Source organism: Gopherus evgoodei, chromosome 1 (genome assembly GCF_007399415.2).
Source record: "Gopherus evgoodei ecotype Sinaloan lineage chromosome 1, rGopEvg1_v1.p, whole genome shotgun sequence".
NCBI lineage: Eukaryota > Metazoa > Chordata > Testudines > Testudinidae > Gopherus > Gopherus evgoodei.
In genome coordinates, this window is record NC_044322.1 from 328,545,303 (window position 1) to 328,573,247 (window position 27,945).

The 27,945-nt window shown below is 44.8% G+C and overlaps 1 protein-coding gene across 7 annotated transcripts in view; it reads left to right on the plus strand.

The window, feature by feature from the left end:
• Positions 1-1,442: 1,442 nt before the first annotated feature.
• The window catches only part of TTLL8 (tubulin tyrosine ligase like 8), a 65,348-nt gene continuing 38,845 nt past the window's right edge, over positions 1,443-27,945 (plus strand). For 3 of the 7 annotated variants that reach the window (XM_030549220.1, XM_030549225.1, XM_030549224.1), the window contains exons 1-7: positions 1,554-1,681; positions 2,353-2,478; positions 4,069-4,164; positions 7,766-7,857; positions 8,730-8,886; positions 21,294-21,361; positions 22,895-23,023. In XM_030549220.1, coding sequence (XP_030405080.1) covers positions 2,400-2,478; positions 4,069-4,164; positions 7,766-7,857; positions 8,730-8,886; positions 21,294-21,361; positions 22,895-23,023 — 621 coding nt within the window. In that variant the 5' untranslated portion in view covers positions 1,554-1,681; positions 2,353-2,399. Of the gene's footprint in view, positions 1,485-1,553; positions 1,687-2,352; positions 2,479-4,068; positions 4,165-7,765; positions 7,858-8,729; positions 8,887-21,293; positions 21,362-22,894; positions 23,024-27,945 lie in introns of those variants that run through there. The other 4 variants (XM_030549222.1, XM_030549221.1, XM_030549223.1 and 1 more) reach the window with 4 other exon arrangements.

The window sequence follows — 27,945 nt, forward strand, 5'->3', positions numbered from 1 at the left end:
ATTTGAAAAATTGAGGTATTCTGCACCAAACAGTAATAGTGCTGTAGAGAATCCATTGATTTAGCCCTTTACTTTGCGGCAGGCAAGTTAACTTTTGATTTTCAGGAATGGTAGGGGAGAAGCGAATGATATGACAATGGCATAATGTCATGTGTTTCACCAGTGGACCTATCACCAGGGGACCTCAAGGACTTAAAACACTGATCACTTCACCCATCACTGAAGTTTTACTGCCTTAGAGGTAGAATTGTCAGCTGGTTAACAGCATATTACAAACTTAAAGGAAAGTTTCAACAAGAAGTGAAAAAATACTACATTCATCTGAAATGGCAGGGAGAATTTAGGTAAGACAAGTAAAATGACCTGAGTCAGAATTTGGATTAAGACACTAAGGTGACAGTGGAAGACATTTAAAAATGTCAGGAAGTCCAGTTTAAAATTTCTCTATCAACTTTAGATCAGTGGTTCTCAACCTAGTTACCATTGTGGGCCACATATGCAGCAGCAGCTCTCCATGTGCGGTGGTGGGCTAAATCCACACTATATATACACTACTACCTGTTTGGCCCTTGATGTCACATGGGCTGCAGCTGTGTGCTGATTAGGCAATGGGTTTGGGAACCACTGCTTTAGATTGATGATGGTTCTTTGACGGGAGGAATAGGAGCAATTAAAAAATAAATCAGAAAGGAGCCACCAGTCTTTAGGACTCAGGTCCACTTCAGTCAAGGCGTTTACCTCCTTTCCTGCCTGGCATCCTCTCATCCCCTGTGGAGTCGGAGAAGGCAGCAGTGTTCCTTTGCGGTACTGATTTGCCATTCAACTTCAAAGGTGCACCAGGGCAAGCAGTTTTTCTGCATCTATCCCACACGCCTGGTAAATCCAGCAGCATTAATGCAATTAATGCTGCAGCTCTGGAACTTTGTTCAGCTCCATCAAAGAAGTCCAGAATATCGAGCTAAGCGATCAGGCTACTTTAATACCCGAAATCGTGGCCAGGTAGCTGAGTCTCACCAGACTGCCTTTACTGCCTACAAACCCGGCTCTGGTGGGAATATACTCCTGTAAATCTAAAGGCTGCTTCTAGCCCCAACTAGGGTGACCACCCGTTTTGGGGGACTTTTTCTTATATAGGCGCCTATTTACCCCCCACCCCGTCCCGTTTTTTCATAGTTGCTATCTAGTCACCCTATCCCCTCCGCGCCTCTGGTGACTGGCTCAGGGGTAGCAAAGTGTGAGGGGACGGGGGTGGGGAACTCCTGTTTTTGCTGATCTATCTCCCTCCGTCCCCTGCCTCCACGTGTGTGGTCCTTCCGTGCATTCAGTTTGCGACACGCTCGGCTCGGCTCGGCCCAGCCCTCCCCTGCGCAGCCCGGGTCGCAGCAGGGCTCACCCTGCCACCGCAAGTCGCGCAGCAGCCACCCGAGAGCCCGAGCTTCGGCCGAGGTCACTGCGGGCAAGCCCAGGGAGCTGACGTATGCTCGGTAACAGCCAAGCCGCTGGTTGAGCCGGGGAACGACGCTTTGTGACCCTCCCCCTCCGCCGCCCTTATCCTGAGTGGCTCAGCGCCCGGGCTGCTCGTGAAGGTCACAATGGCCACGCGCGGAGCGTGCAGCGCTGGCAGCCAGGGGAGGGGAAGGGAAGGGCCTGCAGCCCCGGGGAAAGAAGCTGCTCCCAGAGGGTAAGGTGGGTGCTCGCCAAGCCCCGCTCAGTAGGGTCCTAGGGGCCACGGAAGTTACTTCTGAGTTCAGGTTCCGCCTTAGAACAGCCTTTGTCGGTCCCGCTCTCTCTGCCAGGGACGATCCTAAAGGCTGGTTAAACAGGCCACCTAGTGTGCTCAGCCTGGCCTGGGAACTCCCTCTGCCCCCTCTGTAAGGGTGACTTGCCCTCACTGACACTCTACAACTCTTCACGTTTAGGATAAGCCAAAAGGCAAGTCCCTGCCCCTAGTAGCTCCTGCTCTTCGCAGGCGGACTGTGCAGTTCAGACACAGGCTATATAGGTCCAGTCGTTGAGGGGCACAGGTGTGTTTGGGAGACCATCGCTGAACCTGCCTGCCTTATTACAGAAACTCTGGCCTTTTTATAGACCCAACCTATCTTTATTCCATGCTAGTTAGGAAGACTGCATATCGGTTGCATGCTTTTGGTTTGGCATAACTTCTATAGCCATTTCCCATCACTTACCTACAGTGAACAATACTATGGCAGGAAAAGCATCCACAAAAAGAAGAGTGTGTGTTTTTAAGTTGGTGTTGTCCTTTTAATATTGAAAACTAATAAGAGATAGAGAAAATATAGCATGGAAGCATATGACAATAAATTGAATGATCTTCTGTCTCTAAATTTGCAGGGAAAATAGCCAAAGAGTGAAGTAACAATGACACAGCTTAATATATCATGATGAATCAGATCCATGCAGAAAGAAGACTGCTCCCATTGGGTTTAAGTGATGAAGAAAGAAAAGAAAAAGAAAACAGTTTGTATTTGCACATGAATTTTTAATCAAACTTTTGCTAAAGTCGGATGACAGCTATAAAATATCAATGTATAATTAATCTTTTTCATAATATTTTTCTAACAAAAGATCCCTTAGTCTGAGAATAGGACATGTCCCTACCTAGCACTTGTTCAGAGATGAATTACCCCACAAAGTGTCTTTTCAATGTCCATTGCCTATCTAGACTTTCTACTTATGGGACAATAGAAAAAGATAAGTCAAAGGTTGAGATTATGTGGTCTCTAATGATCAGGATGTAATATTTCTATACGATACCTTTTTAGGAAATAAAATGTATAGTTGGAATTGTTAATGATTTAATTTCAATGCCTAATTAAAACTACAGATTTGTTTCATTGGATCATTGCTGTATGTTATGAAGTCTACTGAGTTTTTAAAATAAAATCTACAAAATTATATATAAGACATTATTCCTAATGCAAAGACATCTTTATATAGACATTTCAAATCAGCAGTAGCCCAGAGCAAAAGACATAGAGTGAGATTCAGTCACATGATACATTTAGGGTCCCATTCTTCCCTGCTCTGGTTATTTGTGACTAGGGAGGTGGAACTATTGGAGTATCCATGGAATTCTTCCAGTTTGGGGTTGAGGAGGAGGATGGGGAGGTGTTAGAGCAGTGGAGCTGTGGCAGAGTTTGTCCGTTCGTGGAAGAAACTGGAGGTTTTACCCTTAAACTGTTAGATCTCCCAAGATGTATGCAGAGTTTAGGGATCCGTTTGGCACCAGAGCCATCCACACCTTGCACTTCTGGTTTGTTGCAGTCCCTGGAAAGCATATTTAGGTTCTTGCAGGAGCTGTGTTGTTACAGTCTCCTCCAACTATGTCTGTCCAGAAATATACCACCAAGGTGAGGAATTCCATAGTGCAAAGGAATAATTTACTAAATCTAGCTTGTGGGATTTTTATGTGGAAAATCTGGTGGAGAGCCGCCAGTCATCCTATGTCTACTTTCCATGCCACGTGCTCTGCTAATGTGGATTCCCAAGGGAGAGACTTCCACCGGTTTAGGAGAAAAGGAAACATGCTGGTGAGCCAGTTTTCCTTCCTTCCTTAACTCACATAGTTTTTTGCTCATTTCTTGTAGAATATAAAGGATTAGCTACCCTTAATCTTGCATTAACTGCATTTGGCTCTCAGTGCTTTTCAGAATCAGATCCTTGAGAACTAACTGTCTTTAATACATTTCCTTTGAGTGATGTCTTATGGCGATAATTTATATACCTAAATTAAAAGAGTTTATTAATCTATAGAGAAAATTATTTTTCCTCACCATGAAATAAACTCACATATATTAATTAACCAGTTCCTTCCATTGATGGAAATGGGCAGTTGGAATCATAGAAGAACTTAATTCCACCAAGGGTTTCTAGTATCAACTTCATTTCATTTTCATTAGAAAGCTTGTATCATAACTAGAGCTTTTAACTATTTCTTCCTTGACTCTTTATGGCTATTTTTGTTATTAATTCACAACATTGAGTCTTATCAATTTCAGATAATTTCTCTAGTTCTGTATTTTGGAAACTGTCTCTTCTCTTTGATAGGAATGATAAGAACCAACCTCCCTTCCCAGAAAATCCCAAAACTTGGTGTCAACAAATGTTTTCCCACAGTTTGCTGCCACCAGGGATTGCTTCCTGGTAAGTCTGTGACTGGTCAGTACCTTAATGTTGGTATTTCCTAATTTAAACATTTTCACACACATTTGTACAGCAAGCTGATTCTCAGCTATGACTAAATTCACACTATGCTGTGTTTTATTAATGAAAATGCTAGAACTTTTAGCAAAAATAACTACAAAACAGCATTAAAGGTTTCCAAAAGTAATATTACAACTGAATATTTGCACAGGATCATTAACACAAACGGGTACATATAAAAGTGCAGTACTTTCTTCTCATTAAAAGCCTGATACAAAGCCCATAGAAATCATTGGGCATTGGACCTGGTCGTAAGGACCAAGCTTTTAAAGCTATTTAAAAAGGCCAAGGCATTTCCTAAATTCTCTATCTGCTGATAGCATGGAATCCTATCCAGTGGAAACTTGTTAATTATCAGAGGGGTAGCCGTGTTAGTCTGGATCTGTAAAAGAAGCAAAGAGTCCTGTGGCACCTTATAGACTAACAGACGTTTTGAAGCATGAGCTTTCGTGGGTGAACACCCACTTCGTCAGATGCATGCATGCATCTGACGAAGTGGGTGTTCACCCACGAAAGCTCATGCTCCAAAACGTCTGTTAGTCTATAAGGTGCCACAGGACTCTGCTTGTTTAGTTAATGTTCTTTAGTTAATGTAGTCTATCTTGGCAACATTTCAACAGAGGTAACTTTCCATTAGGTTTCATTCCAGTGATTCGATGTACGTGGGTGGATCATGCAGAGTCCCACTGAAGCCAAAAGGGCTCCTCATGGGGAGAATGGTGCAACTGATGCAGTTCTGGTTGGATGATCAGACTTTGAATAACCATACTTTCCATTATACTTGACAAGGAGGGAGGAGGGGTCTGTTTTGTCATTTCATATTAAATTTACTTTCTTTCTTCGTAGACTTCATGTGAAAAAGTAGTTTTCACAGGAAGTTACTCTTCTCTGCGGGAACTGGTGGAAAAAGGAAGCTTTGCTGAGGTGTAATCATCGGACTAATCAGAAAGCTCATTAGTCTTCACTTTTTCCATAGTAATATTTTTCTGTGCAGAGGAATATCCTGTCCACAGCAGCCTCTCTTGAAGCTTCTTCCTGCAAAATATTTCTAAAATCCATCCTTTTCTTTCTGTCCAGAAAGCTAAGTCTCATTCAGGCCCTCATCATCTATTACCCTAACAATTATAACCACCATCTCTCTGGCCTCCCTAATGCTCCCATTACCACTGCCACGCCATTCAGAATACTGCTGCTAAGGCCACCTTTCTTGCCCGTCTCTTTGACTATATCGTCCTCCTCTTTTAATAGCTTCATTGGTTTCCCCATTTCATTGTATCAAATTCAGTTTCCCTTTGCAACTTGTCTCCTCCATACTTGTCTGCTCTTTTTTGGACTGCATTGCCCCCTACATTCCCCTCCCCCCGCCAACAATATCAGCTTTGTCCACCTGTCAGCTTCTTGCACAATGTCTGTGCACCTTCTTCCAAGCAGCCCTTTAGATGTGGAATTCCTTTCCTGAATCGATCCATAAAGCCACTACTCACTCCTTCCTCAGTCTCACTTCTGCCACAATAGCTGTAAAAAAAGATCAGCCAATGAATGATTGCTAGGTTGAGGGGCAAATGGAGATAGTTGGCACTTTATTTATAATAGTTAGAAAACGAAGGTTAGCCCTGTTCCTGTGTACACTGAAGCACTTTACTTAGATGACTAAAGTTACACATGTACCTAAGTGTTTGCTGGATTGGTTCTTTATTTAGGAAATAGGTAAGAATTAGTGTCTGCCTACCACCCGAAAATGTTTGATAAGTGATCAGAGCTACAAAAGTAGTTAGGTGCCTAATTCTGGGGTTTAGGTGCCCAAGTCCCATTTTTAGACTCTACTATGATCCGCAAAACCCACAGTTGGCTGCCACCTAACCCCACAGGCACCCAAACTCACGCTGTGCCTAAGTTTTCAGGGTAAAAATTTCCTACGCGCCTAAGTTTCTGCCTCTGGACATGCATGCTGCTGCCTCACTCTAGGTGCCCAGAAACCTGTTCTGACTAAGCCCTAGTGCGATCCACAAACCAGGGAAAGAGCACTTATCTTGCCTAAAAGGTCTGATCTGGTAGGATTGCGCACATGCAACTCAAAATCTGGCCTGTGGTGGAGGTGCCCCCACATCCCTTTATAACTTTTAGCCCAGTGGTTAGACCACCAACCTGGTGTGTGGGAGATGGGGGTTCAATTTCCCAGTCTGTCGGGGGGATTGGGGGAAAGGATTTGAAGAGGGGAGTCTCATGCCTTTTAGGACAGTGCTCTAACTACTGAGCCATAGGATATTCTGATGTGTAGCTCTCACTCTCTCCTGTTGAAGCTGTTTCATTTTCGGTAAATACTTAAATAGTTATTGTAGCAGGGGGACCGGACCCTGGGTCTCCCGGACCCTGGGTCTCCCACTTCTCAGGTGAGTTCCATAAGCAGCAGGCAAGAGTCTCTCTGGTCCACTGACTCTGATCCCTGCCACTGTCCATTTTGTGTGATGTAAGGTCGGATCATAACTCATTCTCACAATAAAGAGCTTAAGCACCTAAGCCACTTGTCTCTAGGAGAGGGGTTCCCATCTGTGGATTGCTAGCAGAGATAGTCCCCTTTCTGCAGTCCAGATTTAGGTGCTGAATTTCATGAGGGGCTGGGGCTTAGCACATATCCAGGGCCGTCTCTAGCCCTATGCAGCTCCCCCACGGGGGGGATGTGTGGGGCCCCAGGCCTCCCCATACCCAGGGTCTGGTAGGCAGGAGCTGTGGGGGGGGGCAAATTGGGGACCACACAGACCCAGAGTGGCCCAGGGGATTTGGGGGGGGCCGGGAGCAGCCTGGTCCCAGCCCGTTCTACTCTGCCAGCTCCCAGCCATGGCGCTCTGCTTCCCGACGCTGGTGAGAGCCAGGGATGCGCCTTTCCGCAACCTGAGTGACATGGCTGGGGCCTGGGCAAGGGAAATGGAGCAGGCTGGGGCCGAGCTGCTTTGCTTCCCGCCACTGCCGGTGAGTGCAGGGTCACTGGGGGAAGAGGTGGAATGAGGGAGGACCGAGGGCGGAGCAGGGGGGAAGGGTAAGAGGCAAGGTGGAGGGAGTTGTCCGGGGCCCCACAGGGGGGGCCGGCTGAGGGATAGGGCTGGTCCCCAGGGCTGGTGCTGTCGTATATGCAGCATGCAGCTGCCTAGGGAATCATGAAATTTGGGGCAATTTGGGGCTCCAAATTTCATGGTGCCCTGTGCAGCTGCGTATGCCTAAGGACAGCCCTGCACACACCCTCTCTTCAGCATCTCCCATTGGCTAGGTTAGGTGTTTAGCATGCTGACTTTTGCAGATCACATTCTTAGGTGCTATCTCTCCCTTGCATTGTATCGGGAGCCTAACTCAGGCTCTGTGGATCACGTTATTGTTTGAAGGATTTTTTAGAAGTTAGGCATCATGGTGCTGAGTATTTCAGGGTGTAGATCTGGGACTAGAAATGAGTGAGCACTGCAAAAGATGGTCCTCTATTTCTATGTATTAATTGTTTCTTTGGTTACAGTTCCTGTTGCATGATAGTTTTTTTTTTAATTTTCTTTTTTAGAACTAAACCAGAGAATTGCAGAAGAGTCACCTCTTTCCCCCAAACTGGACAAATATAAGCTGGCAAGATTTTTAGCTGACAAGGCAATCAGGGTATGTGTGTTGACAATAGATTTTAGTGGTTTGTTTTTCCATTTACGATATTGAGCTAATAGTTTTTTTAAGTTGTTCAATCCTGTCTGCTAAATGGTTTTTAAAACTGTGTTGGTATTTAAAAAAAACAAAACTTCTCCCTAGTTTAGACAGGGCTATAGTGCAGATAGTACTGTACAAAGACTGTCGCCTTCCCCGAGTTTTGTCAGTATACATCCTTTTCACATTGAACTACCATACATTTGCTCTTCTCTTACTGGAATTTGTTATTGCTGAATTATGTAGGGGTTTACAGGCTGAGGGGAACGAACCCTGCGACAGAGAATAGATAAAAGACGTAAATCCATTTGACACCTAGATAAGATGGTGATTGCATGCTATAAATACATCTATCTATCTATCTATCTATCTATCTATCTATCTATCTATCTATCTATCTATCGATATGGCCAAATTTCATTTGTAACATTGCAGTTCACTTTTATTAATTTGGCTCTCCCAAAGTGACAGGGTGATATGTGTTCCCATTGTGCTAACCAGCCTCTTGTTATTGGAGGGAAATTGCTTAGTGCTATTGTGGAATGATCAGCAGAATTGCCTTCAGGACAAAGACTGTGTGTGTGTGTGTGTGTGTGTGTGTGTGTGTGTGTGTGTGTGTGTGTGTGTGTGTGTGTAGGTGCACGTGCGGACAGCTCCTAAGATGATGTAGGTGCTACTGAAATCCAATGAATACATCTTGTTTTCAAAATGTAGTACTTGTAGCTTCAAAGGCATTGCACTAGTGTTGATGTAGACCTTGCTTGTAAAAGATAAACCATAATATTTTTGCAGTGTCTGTGTTTTCATTTTAAAGTATCTGCTTGCAATCTTAGGAAAAGAAAATTTTTACCATCTGTGGACCCTACCCAGTAATTCGTAGAAGTTTAAGGAAAAAAGGATGGGTGGAGAGAAAGCTTTCCATAAGAAGTGACTTACAGGACAATAAAGATGAAGAGTGTGATGCTGATTGTGAAGATGGTGGGAAGAATGGTAGAGTACCTAAATAGCTTTCTGTTTTCATGTAGATGTGAATATAACTTTTTATGTACAATGTCCTATGATGTTTTTAATCTTTGCATTTTTCAAAGCAATAATCAACACTAAATTATCAGAACTAGTCATGCAGATTTTCACTTTTAGTCTCTGATTTTGAGAAAAGAAAAAGGGTTTACAAGGGCTGTAGTACTGAGGGCCAGATGAGCCTCTTGCTGGTAAGTAGGTTAAATTTGCAGATCTGGCTGTTAGGAAATAAATCTTTTTTTTCCTGTAACCTGAACATGTCATCTAGAGACTCTGAAGGACAATAAACATGCAAACCTATTATGCCATTTTTTGATCAGACAGAAGGAAATCCCGAGAGTAAAGCAGAAAAGCTGAGAATGGACTCTTCTATGAGTCCATGTTTGTCCTAAAGGGAAGGAAGTGCTACCTCCGTGCTAGTGATTTGAACCCCAGCACAAGAAAAATGAGGAGTCCCATTTTTTCAGCTTCAGGAACATTTGCTGTAATGTAAATGGCATCCCTTCCTGCACGCTCCAATTAGTATTACCGATGAACTCCTCTCCTCATTTGTTTCAATTAAGCCATTGTATGGATAATTACAATTGTGCTTGTACTCATTCTGATTCCCAATGCCTAGTTGTTAAGAGTATTTAGTAACACCTAAAGATGCCTGTGTGGTTAAATAACTGGTAAGTAGAGGATTAATTTAATACAAGAAAGTTATTATAAAAGCATTTATATAGTAGTTGTAGGCATCCTTCAGTCTCGAGAGACTCTGGATATGCACCCCTGACAGGTAAAGAATGTATCCTGTCTGCTGACGGTGGCCAATGCCAGGTGCCCCAGAGGGAGTAAACCTAACAGGTAATGATCAAGTGATCTCTCTCCTGCCACCCATTTCCACCCTCTGACAAAAGAGCTAGGGACACCATTCCTTACCCATCCTGGCTAATAGCCATTAATAGACTTAACCTCCATGAATTTATCTAGTTCTCTTTTAAACCCTGCTATAGTCTTAGCCTTCACAACCTTCTCAGGCAAGGAGTTCCACATGTTGACTGTGCACTGTGTGAAGAAGAACTTCCTTTTATTTATTTTAAACCTGCTGCCCATTAATTTCATTTGGTGGCCCCTAGTTCTTATATTATGGGAACAAGTAAATAACTTTTCCTTATTCACTTTCTCCACACCACACATGATTTTATATACCTCTATCGTATCCCCCCTTAGTCTCCTCTTTTCCAAGCTGAAAAGTCCTAGCCTCTTTAATGTTTCCTCATATGAGATCCTCTCCAAACCCCTAATCATTTTAGTTGCCCTTCTCTGAACCTTTTCTAATGCCAGTATATCTTTTTTGAGATGAGGAGACCATATCTCTATGCAGTATTCAAGATATGGGCATACAATGGATTTGTATAAGGGCAATAAGATATGCTCCATCTTATTTTCTATCCCTTTTTAATAATTCCTAACATCCTATTTGCTTTTTTGACTGCTGCTGCACACTGCGTGGACGTCTTCAGAGAACTATCCATGATGACTCCAAGATCTCTTTCCTGATTAGTTGTAGCTAAATTAGCCCCCATAGTATTGTATGTCTAGTTGGGGTTATTTTTTTCCAAAGTGCATTACTTTACATTTATCCATTTCATTTGCCATTTTGTTGCCCAGTCGCTTAGTTTTGTGAGATCTCTTTGAAGTTCTTCCCAGTCTGCTTTGGTCTTAACTATCTTGTGCAGTTTAGTATCGTCTGCAAACTTTGCCACATCGCTGTTTACCCCTTTCTCCAGATCATTTATGAATAAGTTGAATAGGTTTGGTCCTAGCACTGATCCTTGGGGAACACCACTAGTTATCCCTCTCCATTCTGAAAATTTACCATTTATTCCTACTCTTTGTTCCCTTTCTTTTAATCAGTTCTCAGTGCATGAAAGGATCTTCCCTCTTATTCCATGACAACTTAATTTACGTAAGAGCCTTTGGTGAGGGACCTTGTCAAAGACTTTCTGGAAATCTAAGTACACTATGTCCAGTGGATCCCCCTCTTGTCCACATGTTTGTTGACTCCTTAAAAGAACTCTAACAGATTAGTAAGACATGATTTCCCTTTACAGAAACCATGTTGACTTTTGCCCAACAATTTATGTTCTTCTATGTGTCTGACAATTTTATTCTTTACTATTGCTTCGGCTGAGAACAATGGGGCGAAGCTAGTGCACAGCTCCTTGATTTGTCGCCGCTGCAGACGTTCCAGGGTGGTTGAGAGGTTCACCTCTTCCACGCCACCGTCTTTTTTCCCGTCGTAGTAGACACCGTCAGGCCACTCAGCCTCATCTCCCTGGACTGTAAACTGACAAACCTGTAAGTCTCTGGAATAGAAAGGCTTGAGAGAATTAACATGGTACACTTTAGGCTTTAGTGAGGAATTGGGAAATGCTATGAGGTAGTTTACAGTTCCCAGGCGCTCTTGGACCGTGAATGGCCCTTCCCATGATGCTTCCATCTTATGGGCCTGTTGCGCCTTCAAGACCATAACCTGGTCTCCTACCTTGAAGGAACGTTCTCTGGCATGTCTGTCATACCAGGCCTTTTGCTCTTCTTGAGCATCCTTTAGGTTCTCTCTAGCAAGGGCTAAAGAGTGTCGGAGGGTGCTTTGTAAGTTGCTTACAAAGTCCAGAATGTTAGTTCCTGGAGAAGGTGTAAACCCCTCCCATTGCTGCTTCACCAACTGTAATGGCCCCTTAACCTCGTGACCATACACAAGTTCAAATGGTGAAAACCCTAAACTGGGATGTGGTACAGCCCTGTAGGCAAACTGCAACTGCTGCAACACTAGGTCCCAATTATTGGAGAATTCGTTGATGAATTTTCGTATCATGGCCCCCAAAGTTCCATTGAACCTTTCCACCAGGCCATTGGTTTGATGGTGGTACGGGGTGGCAACCAAGTGATTCACCCCATGAGTTTCCCACAGTTTTTCCATGGTCCCTGCCAGGAAACTGAGTGGGCATACCACTCCATTGATACAGGTAATGCTCACCCAATCAGAACCCCACCCTACCGGGTGTCTCCTCATGCCCAAGCTGCTATAGAACGGGAGATCCAGAACATGCTACAGATGGATATAATCCGCTTCTCTACCAGTGCATGGGCATCTCCAGTGGTTCTGGTACCCAAACCAGATGGGGAAATACGCTTTTGTGTGGACTACCGTAAGCTAAATGCGGTAACTCGTCCGGACAACTATCCAATGCCACGCACCGATGAGCTATTGGAAAAGTTGGGACGTGCCCAGTTCATCTCTACAATAGACTTAACCAAGGGGTACTGGCAAGTACCGCTAGATGAACCTGCCAAGGAGAGGTCAGCATTCGTCACCCATGCGGGGGTGTATGAATTCAATGTCCTTCCTTTCGGCCTTCGAAATGCACCCGCCACCTTCCAGAGGCTGGTAGATGGTCTACTAGCTGGACTGGGAGAATTTGCAGTTGCCTACTTCGATGATGTGGCCATTTTTTCAGACTCCTGGCCCGAACACCTACTACACCTGGAAAAGGTCTTTGAGCGCATCAGGCAGGCCGGACTAACTGTTAAGGCCAAAAAGTGTCAAATAGGCCAAAACAGAGTGACTTACCTGGGGCACCAGGTGGGTCGAGGAACCATAAACCCCCTACAGGCCAAGGTGGATGCTATCCAAAAGTGGCCTGTCCCAAGGTCAAAGAAACAGGTCCAATCCTTCTTAGGCTTGGCCGGATACTACAGGCGATTTGTACCACACTACAGCCAAATCGCTGCCCCATTGACCGACCTGACCAAAAAGACCCAGCCAAATGCAGTTAAGTGGACTGATGAGTGTCAAAAGGCCTTTACCCAACTTAAGGCAACGCTCATGTCTGACCCTGTGCTCAGGGCCCCGGATTTTGACAAACCATTCCTAGTAACCACAGATGCATCTGAGCGTGGTATAGGAGCAGTGCTCATGCAGGAAGCAACAGATCACAACTTCCATCCTGTCATGTTTCTCAGCAAGAAACTGTCTGAGAGGGAAAGTCACTGGTCAGTCAGTGAAAAGGAATGCTATGCCATTGTGTACGCCCTGGAAAAGCTACGCCCATATGTTTGGGGACGGCGGTTCCAACTACAAATTGACCATGCTGCACTAAAGTGGCTTCATAGTGCCAAGGGGAACAACAAGAAACTTCTTCGTTGGAGTTTAGCTCTCCAAGATTTTGATTTTGAAATTCAACACATCACAGGAGCTTCTAACAAAGTTGCTGATGCACTCTCCCGTGACAGTTTCCCAGAATCCAGTAGTTAAAAAGTGTTCTTAAAATGTAAAAGTCTGTTAGTTATATACTTAGTAGTATATGTAAAGGTGCATGTGTTGTAGTAATCTGTTTATTTTAAAGTTCTAGAAGGAAATCGCCGCCAGTGAGCTTCCCCACTGTCTGCAATTTGGGGGGCGTGTCATAGACAGATAGCTAAGGGTTAATGTCTCTTTCACCTGAAGCACCTGACCAGAGGACCAATCAGGAAACCGGATTTTTTCAACTTTGGGTGGAGGGAAGTTCGTGTCTAAGTCTTTGTCTGTCTGCCTGCTTTCTCTGAGCTTTGGAGAAGTAGTTTCTACTTTCTAGTCTTCTGTTTCTAAGTGTAAGGACAAAGAGATCAGATAGTAAGTTATATGGTTTCTTTTCTTTGGTAGTTGCATGAATATAAGTGCTGGAGTGCTTTGATTTGTATTCTTTTTGAATAAGGCTGTTTATTCAATATTCTTTTAAGCAATTGACCCTGTATTTCGTCACCTTAATACAGAGAGACCATTTGTATGTATTTTTCTTTCTTTTTATATAAAGCTTTCTTTTAAGACCTGTTGAAGTTTTTCCTTACTTCAGGGAAATTGAGTCTATACTCACCAGGGAATTGGTGGGAGGAAGAAATCAGGGGGAGATCTGTGTGTGTTGAATTTGCTAGCCTGATTTTGCATTTCCTCTGGGTGAAGAGGAAAGTGCTTTTTGTTTCCAGGACTGGGAACGGAGAGGGGGAGTCACTCTGTTTGGATTCACAGAGCTTGTGTCTGTGTATCTCTCCAGGAGCACCTGGAGGGGGGAAGGGAAAAAGGATTATTTCCCTTTGTTGTGAGACTCAAGGGATTTGGGTCTTGGGGTCCCCAGGGAAGGTTTTTCAGGGGGACCAGAGTGCCCCAAAACACTCTAATTTTTTGGGTGGTGGCAGCAAGTACCAGGTCCAAGCTGATAACTAAGCTTGGAGGTTTTCATGCTAACCCCCATATTTTGGACGCTAAGGTCCAAATCTGGGACTAAGGTTATGACATATGTGTCTGACAATTTTATTCTTTACTATTGTTTCAACTAATTTGCCTAGTACTGACATTAGACTTACTGGTCTGTAACTGCTGGGATCACCTCTAGAGCCCTTTTTAAATATTGGCGTTACATTAGCTGTCTTCCAGTCATTGGGTACAGAAGCTGATTTAAAGGACAGGTTACAAACCATAGTTAATAGTTCCGCAATTTCACATTTGAGTTCTTTCAGAACTCTTGGGTGAATGCCATCTGGTCCCAGTGACTTGTTACTGTTAAGTTTATCAATTAGTTCCAAAACTTCCTCTTATGACACTTCAATCTGTGACAATTCCTCAGATTTGTCACCTACAAAGGACGGTTCAGGTTTCGGAATCTCCCTAATATCCTCAGCTGTGAAGACTGAAGCAAAGAATTAATTTAGTTTCTCTGCAGTGACTTTATAATCTTTTAGCTTTCCTTTTGTATCTTGATCATCCAGGGGCCCCACTGATTGTTTAGCAGGCTTCCTGCTTCTGATGTGCTTAAAAAACATTTTGTTATTACCTTCTGAGTTTTTGGCTAGCCTTTCTTCAAACTCCTTTTTGGCTTTTCTTATTACATTTTTACACTTAATTTGGCAATGTTTATGCTCCTTTCTATTTACCTTACTGGGATTTGACTTTGACTTTTTAAAAGACGCCTTTTTATCTCTCACTGCTTCTTTTACATGGTTGTTAAGCCACGGTGGCTCTTTTTTAGGTCTTTTACTGTGTTTTTTAATTTGGGTTATAAATTTAAGTTGGGCCGCTATTATGATGTCTTTGGAAAGTGTCCATGCAGCTTGCAGGGATTTCACTCTAGTCACTGTACCTTTTAATTTCTGATTAACTAACCCCCTCATTTTTGCATAGTTCCCCTTTCTGAAATTAAATGCCACAGTGTTGGGCTGCTGAGGTGTTCTTCCCACCACAGGGATGTTAAATGTTGTTATATTATGGTCACTATTTCCAAGCGATCCTGTCACAGTTACCTCTTGGACCGATCCTGCGCTCCACTCAGGACTAAATCGAGAGTTGCCTCTCCCCTTTTGGGTTCCTGTACCAGCTGCTCCAAGAAGCCGTCATTTAAAGTATCAAGAAATTTTGTCTCTGCATTTTGTCCTGAGGTGACATGTACACTGTCAATATGGAGATAATTGAAACCCCCCACTATTACTGAATTCTTTAGGTTGATAGCCTCTCTAATCTCCCTTAGCATTTTATCGTCACTATCACTGTCCTGCTCAGGTGGTCGATAATAGATCCCTTGATGAAGGGTGCTTCTTCAACTCCTTGGTACATTATGTTAATCATTTTTAGGCTTCTGATAAGCCTGAAGTCTTGGCAGGCTTTTGGAAAAACTGTCTGTGAGGTTCTGGAGATGGACTTCTGTGTGGGTTGTCATTGCTGTGTCATCAGCAAAGAGGAGGAGTTGGATGAGGGCCTCCTGAGTCTTGGTTTTAGATCTAAGTCGTGCAGGATAGAACGACTTTCCATCAGATCTTGTTTGCAAGTAGATTCCCTCAGTTGAGGAACCAAAAGCTTGTTTTACTAGCAAGGAGAAGAAGATCCCAAACAGAGTTGGGGCAAGTACACAACCTTGCTTGACCCGGCTATGAATCTGGAAAGCCTCGGAGACTGAGCTGTCGTATTGAACTGTCCCATAAATGTTTTCATGGAAGAACTGAATCATGCTTAAGAGCTTGGGGTGCTGGTGGGACATCCAGTCTTTTCTAGAAGCGCAAATAATCCACCTCTACTGACAAGGTCAAAAGCCTTGTAAGCTTGATGAAGGCTGTGTAAAGGGACTTTTTTGTTCTCTGTATTTCTCTTGTAGGTTCTCAGAAAAAGGTTAGGTTGATAGTAGACCTTTCAATCCTGTTCTGAAGCCGCACTGTGGTTCAGGATAGATTATGTCTGCAAGGGTCTGACGTCTGTTCAGGATGACTCAGGCTGTCTTCCTTGAAATTGGACCCAAAGCTTTTTTGAGCCCATCATACATGTTTCTGATGTTGCCAGCAGAGAGGAATGGTGGCTGGTGAGGCAGCCAGCCAGAGCAAGTTCTCACATGGTCGAGCAAGCAAGGTACCTTCTTCCCTGGGTGGGAGGTGATCTCACACAGATGCACCTCTGAACTCTGGGTCCTCACTGACCAAAGACAACCACTGTGAGTGGGGTATGGTGAGGGAGCAGAGAAGGTCACAGTAAAGGAACTTTTGGTTGTAGAACTCAAGAGCATGAGGCAGAAGGCACTGCCCCACGCACTCTGGGGTGGGTGTCCTGCTCACAGTTTTATGATTATGAATCCTGCTTGTGGCATTTTCCCTAATTAATATCAGGTGGCTTTCCTCCTTTCATTAAAAGTTTCTTTTCTACACTCAGACTCTGTGCTTGTGAGTGGGGAAGTATTGCCTCTCAGGTGCCCTGGGATGATGTGTAATTTTCCCAGGTTACTGGGTGAGGGCTCGAGCTGGTTCTGTGTTGTATTGTTGAAAAGGTATTGAACCCAGCCCTGGTTGCTGCTGGCTCCACCTGGCAGAAGGATTACATAAGATTGGTATGCCTTGTGAGGATAAGATCCAGTTGGTGCCAGTGGCCAAGGGATGTTTCCAAGATACTTTGTGTTATGGCTTTGTCTGGAAGAATGAGTATGGTACACAAAGGTTGTAGTAGGAACAAAATTCTAGCAGTCTCTGACCATTTCCATTTATCTTACCAGTTATGTGTTGACCAAGACAGTTGGTCCATTTTCATGATCAGCTCCCCACTTTGTGCTGAAGTCCCCTAGCAGGAAAACATATTCATGTTTTGGAATCCTGCTGATGGTGCTGTTTAGCTGGTCATAGAATTGGTCCTTAATGTCAGAAGACGAGGAGAATGTTGGGGCATACACACTCACAGGGTTGACTGGGTCCTCAGATGTGAACAAGCATGGTGCCAAAATTCTTTCTGATCCATTTGTAGGTGGCTCAGTCATCCATAGAAGTGAGTTCTTGTTGGCAAATCCCACCCCATGCCCTTGCATTTCTTCAGCTTTTTTCCTGTGCCAGAAAAATGTGTAGTCTTTTTCCCTGAGAGATCCGCTTGATGGTAGCCATGTTTCTTGGAGGAATGTGATATCCACATTAAGTCGTTTCAGCTCATCATTGATCACAGCACTTTTACGCATCCATAGTTGATTTGTTGAAGGTCCTCAGATAATCCAGTTGTTATGGTGCGAATGTTCTAGCACCCTATCTTTAACGATGTTTTCTTTCTTTTACTTGATTTTCCTGGTGTATTGGTTACAGTCCACTTGTCAAGTTATAAAATTCTAAGCTCTATGCACCCATTGAAGCAGGCAGCCAGTGGCAGGACAACACCCTGTTGTCTGGGGGATGCTCAGTTTTACGGCGGGTGGTTGTTATCCAGTGAGATACGATGATCCCTTCCATCATCGGAGACACCCCTGGCACTCAACTCTACGCCAATCAAGTAAGAGCTTAGAACCGGTGACTACTGTCTCTTGTGTTATGTTGACGCTCAAGGTGAAGCTGGAGTACTTCTCCAAGGTGAAAGCCTGGGCAGATGATATGGAGGCCCTGAGTTGCCCATGCATCAGGACCCCACTCTCGGCATCACTGGTAAAATCCAGAGGAACAGAAGAACCAAGGCATCTGGTACCCGGTCAGCTGCAGAAGTTGCTGGAAAGATACTAAAATATTATTACCTGACACCTTAAGGGCTCCATTCCTGATTTTCTGTCTGAATTTGCTCTCATAGCCTTACATTCTCCCGAATTCACCCACAAGGCACTGGGGCTTTTTTGTCAGGGGTGCTTTCTTAGCTTTATGCCCTTCCGGACTACTTACAGGGCAGTGGGTATGATGAGCTGCAGGTAGTACCATCTACTCTCATTACAGTACCAGGCTTAGCCTGACCTAACATCTCATTAATCATATTGTATGACTCATCCCTTTTTCTGGTACAAGTAGTTTATACATCTGTAGTACCTGTCATCCAACAAACATAAAGCTATTTACAGATAATAATGTACTAAGCCTCAACACTGCTGGAGGCAGGTCAGCATAATTATTTCCATTATACAATTGGGGAAACTGGGTCACACAGCAGTTAAGTGACTTCACAAGATGATAGGAGCATAGAAATGATCAGATTAGATCAGGCCAGTGGTCCATTTAGCAAGGTAAGCTGTCTGTAACAGTTTTCATATCAGCTGCTTCAGAGGTAGGAGTAAAATACTTTATAATGGACAATTAGGCTATAATATGTCTATGAGGGGAAGTTCATATATAAACCCAAGCAGTTAGTAGTAATGGTAAATAGTAACATTGCAAGTCAGTGATAGAGCCAGGAATAGAACCCAGGAATCTGTCTTTTGCTCTGGCCAACAGACAGTGCTTTCTCTACATTAATGTCTCCAGTCCAATCTCAAACAACCAATGAAAAGGCGTGATTCCTGGCACAGAATATTATAGGTAGCACCAGTAACAACAGCAATAATTAAGATTGCCCTTCACTTTCTATTATAAGGCCCTATTTTCAGTTTGTAACTTTTCAAAACTTTAATTGTTTGGGCTGAAATTTTCCATGCCAGGTGTTCAAGCTTCTTTGCCTCAGGCTGCATTTTGGGAGGAGAGTTTCAGCTAAAATGATTCGGCCATTTCTGAGAACAAGGTTAGGAAAAAAAATGGTTTTGCCCATCTTAAAAACATTCTGGTGACTTTTTCTTTGAGAAGATCTAGCTCTAGCATCCCTGTGATTTGGAACAGAGACTTGAATTTTGGCGAAGTGGTGGCCTTTGTATCAGGGATGTGCCTTGTGCTGTCCCTATGAAAATCTGCCCATATGTGGCCAAGTTCTAACCCTTTGAAAAATTGAAGTTCTGACATGCTCAGGAGAGACTTCTTAGAGATGATGGGGAGACTGGGAGTAGCTGGTCAAGGAGACTGGGATCTGGGGGGAACAGTGGTGGGAGTAGGGTAGACAAATCCAATAGGGAGCTGATGTGCAGGGAGAGAATTGGAACTGGCTGGGCAAAGAAGCTTGAACAAGGAGCCCCAGCGAGCAGGAGACTGAGATTGGCCCTGGGAGCCAGGGGTTCTGCAGTGAATGAGACTGTTGTCTATAGGCAGGGGCGGCTCTAGGTATTTTGCTGCCCCAAGCACGGCAGGCAGGCTGCCTTCGGCGGCTTGCCTGCGGGAGGTCCCCGGTCCCGCGGATTTGACGGCTTGCCTGCGAGAGGTCCCTGGTCCTGTGGATTCGGTGTCTTGCCTGCAAGAGGTCCACCGAAGCCCTGGGACCAGCGGACCCTCCGCAGGCATGCCGCCGAAGGCAACTTGCCTGCCGCCCTCGCAGCGACTGGCAGAGCACCCTCCCGTGGCTTGCCGCCCCACGCACGCACTTGGCGTGCTGGTGCCTGGAGCCACCACTGTCTGTAGGGCCCCTGCCTCATGTTTTTGCAGAAATTGGAAGTTGTCTAATGAATGAGGCAGGAAACTGCAGAAAGAAATAGGATGGTCTCATGGTAAAGGCCATTTGAGGGTGAACTGGAGAACTGGTTTCTATTCTTGCCTCAACCACAGAGTTCCCCTGTGATGCTGAGCAAGTCACTTACACCCAACTTTTCACAGATGGTCACTGATTGTGTGTTCCTCATTTCTGAGTGCCCAACTTTATACACTGATGTCTAACTTGCAGAAGTGCTGAGCACTCGGCTGTAGCCGAAGTCAGTGGGAGCGGTGCTATATAATGCTAAATACTCTGAAAAATCAGGTCTCAGGGTCTGAAATTGGGCATCCAAAGTTAGTGGATACTTGTGACTTTAATTTCTCTGTGCCTCAGTTCCCTATTGATCAATTGGAATAAATGGCCAAGCTTGTGAAGGCCTTACACTCAACTCGATGGCATTTTTGTGTTTGTCTGAAATGTGATAATTTGTGAATGCCACTTCCAATCCCAAAGTTGCAGGGAGTGTTCCAGGCATCAGTGGATAGAAACCTATTGAATTTGAGGAAAGTTAGAAAATGGAAAGAGGGAAAATGGGGGATATCTGGAGCCCCTGCTATCTGGTTAGCACAATCACTGCTTCAAGCAGCTCTGCGGTTGTCTGGAGATCAAACAACTGGTTGATGTCTCCCATTAAAGCCTTCCAGCATATCTGGGGCAGAGCGGGGGTGGGGGAACGACCTTGGTATGGGTGGAGGGGACAATGGGGAGCACTCAGAACCCATGTTAGGGAGGAGATTGCAGGGAGAGGCAGGGAGTCCCTGACAGAGAGGGAGATAGAAGGATGGCACACAGGAAGCTTGTAGGGTGGAATAGAGGAATTCAAGATCCCCAGCATGTGTACTAAATTCCACCCACAAAAGCTACAAAGTGTGCAAGTGCAATCCTCTAGTAATACCCCCTTATCTCACAGGAGTGTTGTGAAAATAAAGTAACGTTTGTGAAGCAGTCAGATGCTATAGCGATGAGCACTGTAGAAAAGCCCACAAGGAAACTGATAATTCTGTCTTCAGAGCAGGATTTGAGTAACATGCAGTACAGAAAGGATGGAGTCACTTAACAATGAGGATAAAACAAAATATTGAATAGCTGCTCAGTTGGTGAGCACCATCTATCCTGGTCCTCTGGAAAAAATAGTATGTTACCATGTAATTACAGACTGCATCAAAATGCATATGCACAATGGGCAGAATTAGGGTTGCACGGGCAGCCTTAATGCTGGCATTTCTTAAATTTTAGTGTTTGATTTTGTAACCTTAATGTTCTTTTTACATGATTTTTTGTGTGTAATATTCATATTAAAGAAGAAAAAATAATTTATGGGTGCTAATGTTCTCAGCCTACAGATCGTGGGAGATAACATAAACGTAGAACATCTTTTATAGGACACATAGCTCCTCTCACAAAATCTGTCTGCGACCTGGGGCACTCTTGCCTACGTCTAGCCCTCTGTAGATGTGACTCCCTAGTGCTCAAAACTTCTGTGAGCCTTAAAACAATTTATTTATCTATGTTGTATTACTGTTGCATGATTTTTTTAAAGGCAAAAGAAATGTCTTGGGTGAAGAAGTTTCTGGCCTTGACAGTTCAGATGACATTCATGATGTAATGGTAGGATTACATATGAACTTATTGTTTTTCTTTAAATATATTTTAAAAAATATGTGTAGGATAAGTTTTGATTTTTTTTGTCTCATTTGATTCGCTTCCTTTTACTGTCCAGCCACAGTGGGCCAAATTCTGCCTGGCTTCAGTGGAGTTACACAAGGCAAAAATTTGCCTGCTGGATAGCGGAAGGAAATGCCAGCAAAAGTGCATTTACAGAGGGAAGAATTTGGCCCAGTATCAGCATGGGATGTATTTTGTGGTCCAGCAGATTGGTATGCAGTGCCCATCAAATGTATATGCAGCCCCTACTGAAATAATTTATACTGTATTGTACTGTACCTCAAATTAACTACGCACTGGCCAGTCTATTACAGATGCTCCCTGACTTAGGCAAGCATTCCGTTCTGGAATGCCTTGCGTAACTTGCATTTTGCATAAGTCGGAAACGTATACCCGACAATTACACAACCCACCCCCCCTTATTTCTAGCTTATGGAACTTTTTCCGTAAGTACGGATTTGTGTAAATTGGGTTTGTGTAACCCGGGGGGTATCTGTAATTGATAACAAAATCTGTGGTCTTGCCATTCAGGGAAGTTGCTTGACTGATTTATTAGTTATTCATTTAACTTGTATTTACACACCATGCACACCAACAACTTATTGCATGTACTTAATCCTATAGCATACCAAGTGAAGTCACTGGCAGTCGTTCCTTTGACTGAAGTTGGAGATGGCCCCATGGGGCTTATGAAAGAATCTTATACTTGTCAGGGTATTATTTGCTATCTAGCTTAGTCACTTGTCACTCACTGAAACTGTACAACCAACATTTCATTAAATTTATCCTAGTCCAGAAGAGAGCACACATATGATGGGTTTCATGGCCATTACTACCTACTCATACTAAAGCTTTACCAAGTTATTTTGGCCATCTATTATGTTGCACTTTCACTAATCATGTAGTTCTGGAAGACAAGGATGACTGTCTCTATAGCAGCTCACACGTCTCTGTGTGAATGGATGCTCAAGATATTAGTGACGCGACCCCGTGAACAAATGAGCAGGCTAGAAAATCACCCCATGAGCCAGTCAGTCACCCAATTAAAAAAATGGGGCTTGAGCAGATGACACGAGGGCCTCCAAAGCAACTGTAATTTTTACTATTTTCTTTAGGACTGGGAGTTTCTCAAAAATATATACATATGTCCTGGAGCCTTACAATTCCATTTGTCCTGCAGGCAGAAGAGAGTCTGTGCATATGCACATCAACAAGCCCTCATTTGTTGTTCAGAGGAATTCACTTTGGAAATGCTTTAAGGAGCAAATAGAATTAAAAGGCTCTGTGACTATACATGTTCTCTCAACTAAGTTATCACAGCTATGCCAATGCACAGCTTCCTGGGCCCACAAAATGAAATCATGGGTATAACTTTGATATACTGCAGAAAATGAGCAGTTGATATTGGATATATTAATAAAAGTTTCCTGGGTCTTACATCTGTAGAATCATAATACAGGTTCTTTTTTGTGCCAGTCTAGGTTGGTAAGAAATGAAGAGACATCCTTTTTTTGGACTATAAAAAAGGATGCAATTAATTACCATAACCTACATTGTGATCAGATGCTGAATCATTATGCAAAAACCAGCTCCTTTACAACTAAAGTAAGTAGATAGTTAAAATCACTTGGCCTTTGGTGTTATTCCCAAAGTGCACATGGGGAACTTTGTTGGTATTAGGTTTCATGAACAGATTATACAAGGCGAAGGGTTAGTGAGTATTAGTGGGTTTTTAAAATTTATTTTCCTATGAATGTGACCAACAGTAACTGATTATAAGAAGTCAAAGCTAAAGGCTTTACATATATGTGACCAAATTTATCCCAGGTTATTCAGCAGGATGAATTTAGTTTTCTGTTGATATGTAACCACCGGGGCATGGTGGATTTTTTGAAATTCTAAAGGAATATCGACATTAGCTCTAAATGTGTGAGGCCCCAACCTTGCAATCAGTTCCACATGTGCAGACCCTTGCACCCATGTGAAGCCCTGTTGATTTCATTGATATTCTATATGGCATACAAGACTCTGTCTTTGTGGATTCTATTGCAGAGCCCAAGTGACCTGTATGGTTTGTGTGTTTGCTAAGTACATTGTATGATAGTGGGTGTTTCAATTGCAGATTGATTTCTGTAGGTGGTGGTGCGGAAGGGTTGAGGGAAAGCTAGTTATTAGCTACTATTTATTATTTGTTTTTGTGATCTTGTGTCAAAGGCACCTAGGGCTTTTAAGATAGGCATGGTACCGTTTTGTTATATTAATATTTTTAGCATCTAAATAAATTGTTATGCTATAATTAATGTTCTCAAATCTGTTTAAATTAATGAATGAAACCCCAATGAAAGGCTTTACTGTTCTTTTTCTAGTTCTTCCTCATGGTCATTCCATGCTAGGTGTGTGCACGCCACATGCACAGTTGCTGAAGATTTTTCCCTTGGTGGTATCCATTGGGCTGGCTTTAGTGCCCTCTGGGGTTACACACATATGCACTGGTATAAGGGGTGCCTCTGGCCCTATGCCCTCTCAGTTCCTTCTGTGACAGTTTCTGGAATGACCCTTCTTGCTATAGCAAGGCTTCTTTCCCCGTGGTTTGGACTTTCTCTGTTCATATTTTGTATAGTTATTGTAGTTAGTATATATAGTTCTTAGTTAGAGTCAGTGTGGTGTTAGTAGTTGTCTCTGTCGTTGAGGGACTTTTTGCCCCAGGGCCCAGGCATACCCTCGTTCCCAGGCTTCAAGCTGTGTGCCCTGTGAGAAAAGCCGATGCCAGCGAGAGACCTGCACTCTAGCTATCTAATGTGTCTGGGCATGTCTGACATTAAAGAGAAGTGCCAGATCTGCAGGGACTTCAGACCTCGCACGAGAAAGGATAGGGACATTCAGCTGAAGGCCATTCTTATGGAGGACGCCCTGAGACCAGTCTCAGAATTCAACCACTCTAAATCGGTGCCAAGCACCTTGACATCCGTGCAGAGTGCTTCCCTGGCACTGTGTTCTTCCCAGCACCACTCTCCATTCTCGGTGCCGATGAAGAGGCATAAAAAGCAATGCATCGAGGGGGCATTCTCCGGTACAGAAGAGGGACAAGCAGGGACTGCCTAGCGTAATGAGACCCATATCTGGCCACTCATCCTCCCCTGAGCCTCTGATTGCACCCCTGACTCTGCCTAGAGAGCTGAGTGTGATACAGGAACCACCACTGACTCCCCAGAGCAGCCATGGGGTCAGGTGTTTGCTAGCCCCTTTGAACCCCGGAGGCTTTCCAGGTGGCAAAAAACCTGCTGTCCCTCCTGATCCCACTGATCCCTCAAGTCCCCTCATCAGCCAACATGACTGGAAACAGAAGGGAACAAGGTGCGCTGAGTTCCTCCATGGCACCAACCACTGCAGCGCCGTCCTGGGGCAAGTCCTCCATGGTCCCGATGCAGCGGTCCCCAGCCCGCAACTGGTCCCCAATTCCCTGGTATCGCAGAAGCAGATAACGCACTGCCATGGTCTTCAAAGGAAGAATCTTCTTCAGAGTCAGAAGGGGAATCCTTTGGTCCACCCAAAACCAAATGGTACCCAGACTACGCACCAGACTACAATACTGGCCCTTCTTCCAATGCCTGGCCACCAGGCCACTGGCCGATGTGTGGCAGTACTGGTGTCCTTGGGGGCTTCCCCCGTCACCTGCCCCCCCACACCCCTTTACCATTGCTCATACTCAGTAGTGTCAGAGAGGCTAGCTACTGTCTCTTCCCATCCAGCACTGGACCCTTACTCTGATATGGACCCCAGTGCCAATGTCCAGGAATTGACCCCAAAGGACATGGTGGAAATAGAGGAGGAGGAGGGAGCCCCACCTCTTTCTCAGGCCTTCTCCTTGTCATCCCCTGACAAGGCAGTTGTAGGCCCCAGTAACCGGGTCCCTCAGGATGACTTCAGGGCCCACCAGAAGCTTCTGAAAAGGGTAGCTGTGAACTTGGGCTTGGAAGTTGAGGAGTTTAAGGAGTCAGCACACAGCCTAATCAACATCCTGGCTGCAGCTCTTCCTTTCAGAGTGGCCTTGCCTGTTAACAAAGTGGTGATGGGTCTTGTCAGGACATTGCAGCAGACTCCTTCTTCTCTGCCCCTGCACATCAAAAAGGGCAGAGAAGAAATACTATGTCCCAGCCAGTGGGCTTGAGTACTTTTATTCGCATCCCTTTTGTGGGGTCTCTGGTAGTGCTGGTGATGAATGAGCGGGACAGAGATGGACAGTTGAGTGCTTCCCCCAAAAATAAAGAGCCAAGAGACAGGACTTGTTTGGACGTAAGGTTTATTCAATGGGCAGTCTCTAGTTACGTATTTCCAACTAGCAGGTCCTGCTGGGGAGGTATGATTTTAATCTGTGGGACTCATTGTCCAAATTTAAGAATTCCCTACAGCAATAGTCAAGGCAGGAGTTCATGGCCATCTTAGAGGAGGGCAATACTATGGCCAGGACCTCCCTCCAGACAGCTCTGGATGCAGCCGACTCAGCAGCCAGGATTATGGCATCAGCAGTCACCATGAGGTGCTGTTCGTGGCTCCATTCCTCTGACTTCCATCATGAAATTCAGCAGTCCATCTAGGACCCCCTGCCTTTGTGGACACCTTCCTGTTCTCGGAACAGACGGACTCAAAGCTTCAAGAACTCTAGGGCCACTCTTCACTCCTTGGGCCTTTACACAGTTCCAGCTTCCAGGAAGCACTTTAGGCCTCAGCAGCCCCCCCCAGGTTCGTGGAACCTTCCATTCAGGAGCCCTACAAAAGAAAAGAGAAGGGTTTTAAGCAATGCCTATCCTTCCCTCCTACCTCAGCCTCCCAGTTGGGCTCTCATAGATATCCTGGAACAGCCAGGCAGGCTTTTGAAGGTATGTCTAAGGGCGATATACCAGTCTCGATACCAGATCCATCCTCCCTTTGTTTTTGGACCACCTGTTGCTCTTCAGCCCAGGATGGTTATATATAACATCAGACCAACTGAGTACAGTAATAATTGCTTACACCCTCCAATTTTCATCCGCCCCTCCCTCCAATCCTCCACCCTCGTCTCTCTTCAGGGACCCTTCTCACAAGCAGCTTCTTGTCCAGGAGGTGCAAGCCCTCCTACATGTGGGACCATAGAGGAAGTTCCTTGAAACGTGAGAGGGAAGGGGTTTTACTCACAATATTTCTTAATCCTGAAGGCCAAGAGCAGTCTACGGCCCATCCTGGACCTGCATCATCTCAACAAATATCTCAAGAAACTGAGATTCCATCTGCCCTCTCTGGCCTCCATCATTCCCTCCCAGGATCCAGGAGACTGATATGCCACCCTTGATGTAAAGAATGCTTATTTCCACATCTCTGTCTTCCATGGGAACAGAAGATTTCTCAGATTTATAGTGCGTCTACTACCAATTCACTGCTCTTCCCTGCACCCTGTTGGCAGCCTCACAGGTCTTCACAAAGTGCATGGTGGTGGTAGCAGCCTTCCTCAGGCATCAAAGTGTACAAGTCTACCCATAACTCAACGATTGGCTGATCAAAGGTCAGTTGCAGGCTTAGGTGCAGCATAGCATCAGTACAGTCTGGTCCACTTTCTGGGTGCTGGGTCTGTTGATAAACAAGCAGAAGTCAACCCTTGTTCTGGTTCAGAGAATAGAATTTATCGGGGCAGTGCTTGACTTGACCCAGGCCAAAGCCTCCCTACCAGAAGCCTGATTCTAAGCTATGTCGGCCTAGATTTTGAAGGTCACGATCCAGCCAATCATGACTGTTTCGATCTGCCTCAAACTATTATGACACATGGTGGCTGTACCTACGTGGTGCAGTACATAGGGCTATGCCTCAAAGCCCTCCAGATGTGGCTGGTGTCAGTTTACTTCCTGAGCAGACACCACCTGGACTCAATACTCACGATTCTGCCTCTGGTCCTCACTTTGCTGACCTGGTGGAGAGACCCAGGATCCATAATTGAAGGAATACCCTTTGCTAACCCACAACCATTGATAACCCTTGTCTCAGAACTGGGGTGGGGAGCCCACCACAGTAATCTCAGGACTCAGGACCTCAGGTCCCAGGAAGAACTCTCCCTGCATATAAATGTCAGGGAACTCAGGGCAGTGTGCTTGGCTTGCCAGGTGTTCCTTCCCCAGATCTTAAGCAAAGTGGTGCAGGTCCTGATGGACAACACTGCATCAATGTTTTACATCAGAGGTGGGCAAACTTGGACGCTTGATGCCTGAGGAAGGCTGCTACCACCACCATGCACTTCGTGAAGACCTGTGAGCAGTCAGGGGACAGGGAGAAGGAGTGGTTGGATGGGGCAGGGTCCTGGGGTGGCGGTCAGGAAGGAGAGGGGGTGTTAGATGGGTTAGTGGGGGGCAGTTAGGGGTGGGGGGAAGTTAGAGGTGGAGGGTCAGGGCAGTCAGGGAATGTGGGGGTTGGATGGGGCAGGAGTCCTAGGGGGCCGTCGGGGTGAGAAGTAGAGGGGTCAGATGGGGGCAGGGGCCAGGCCACGCCTGCCTGTTTGGAGAGTT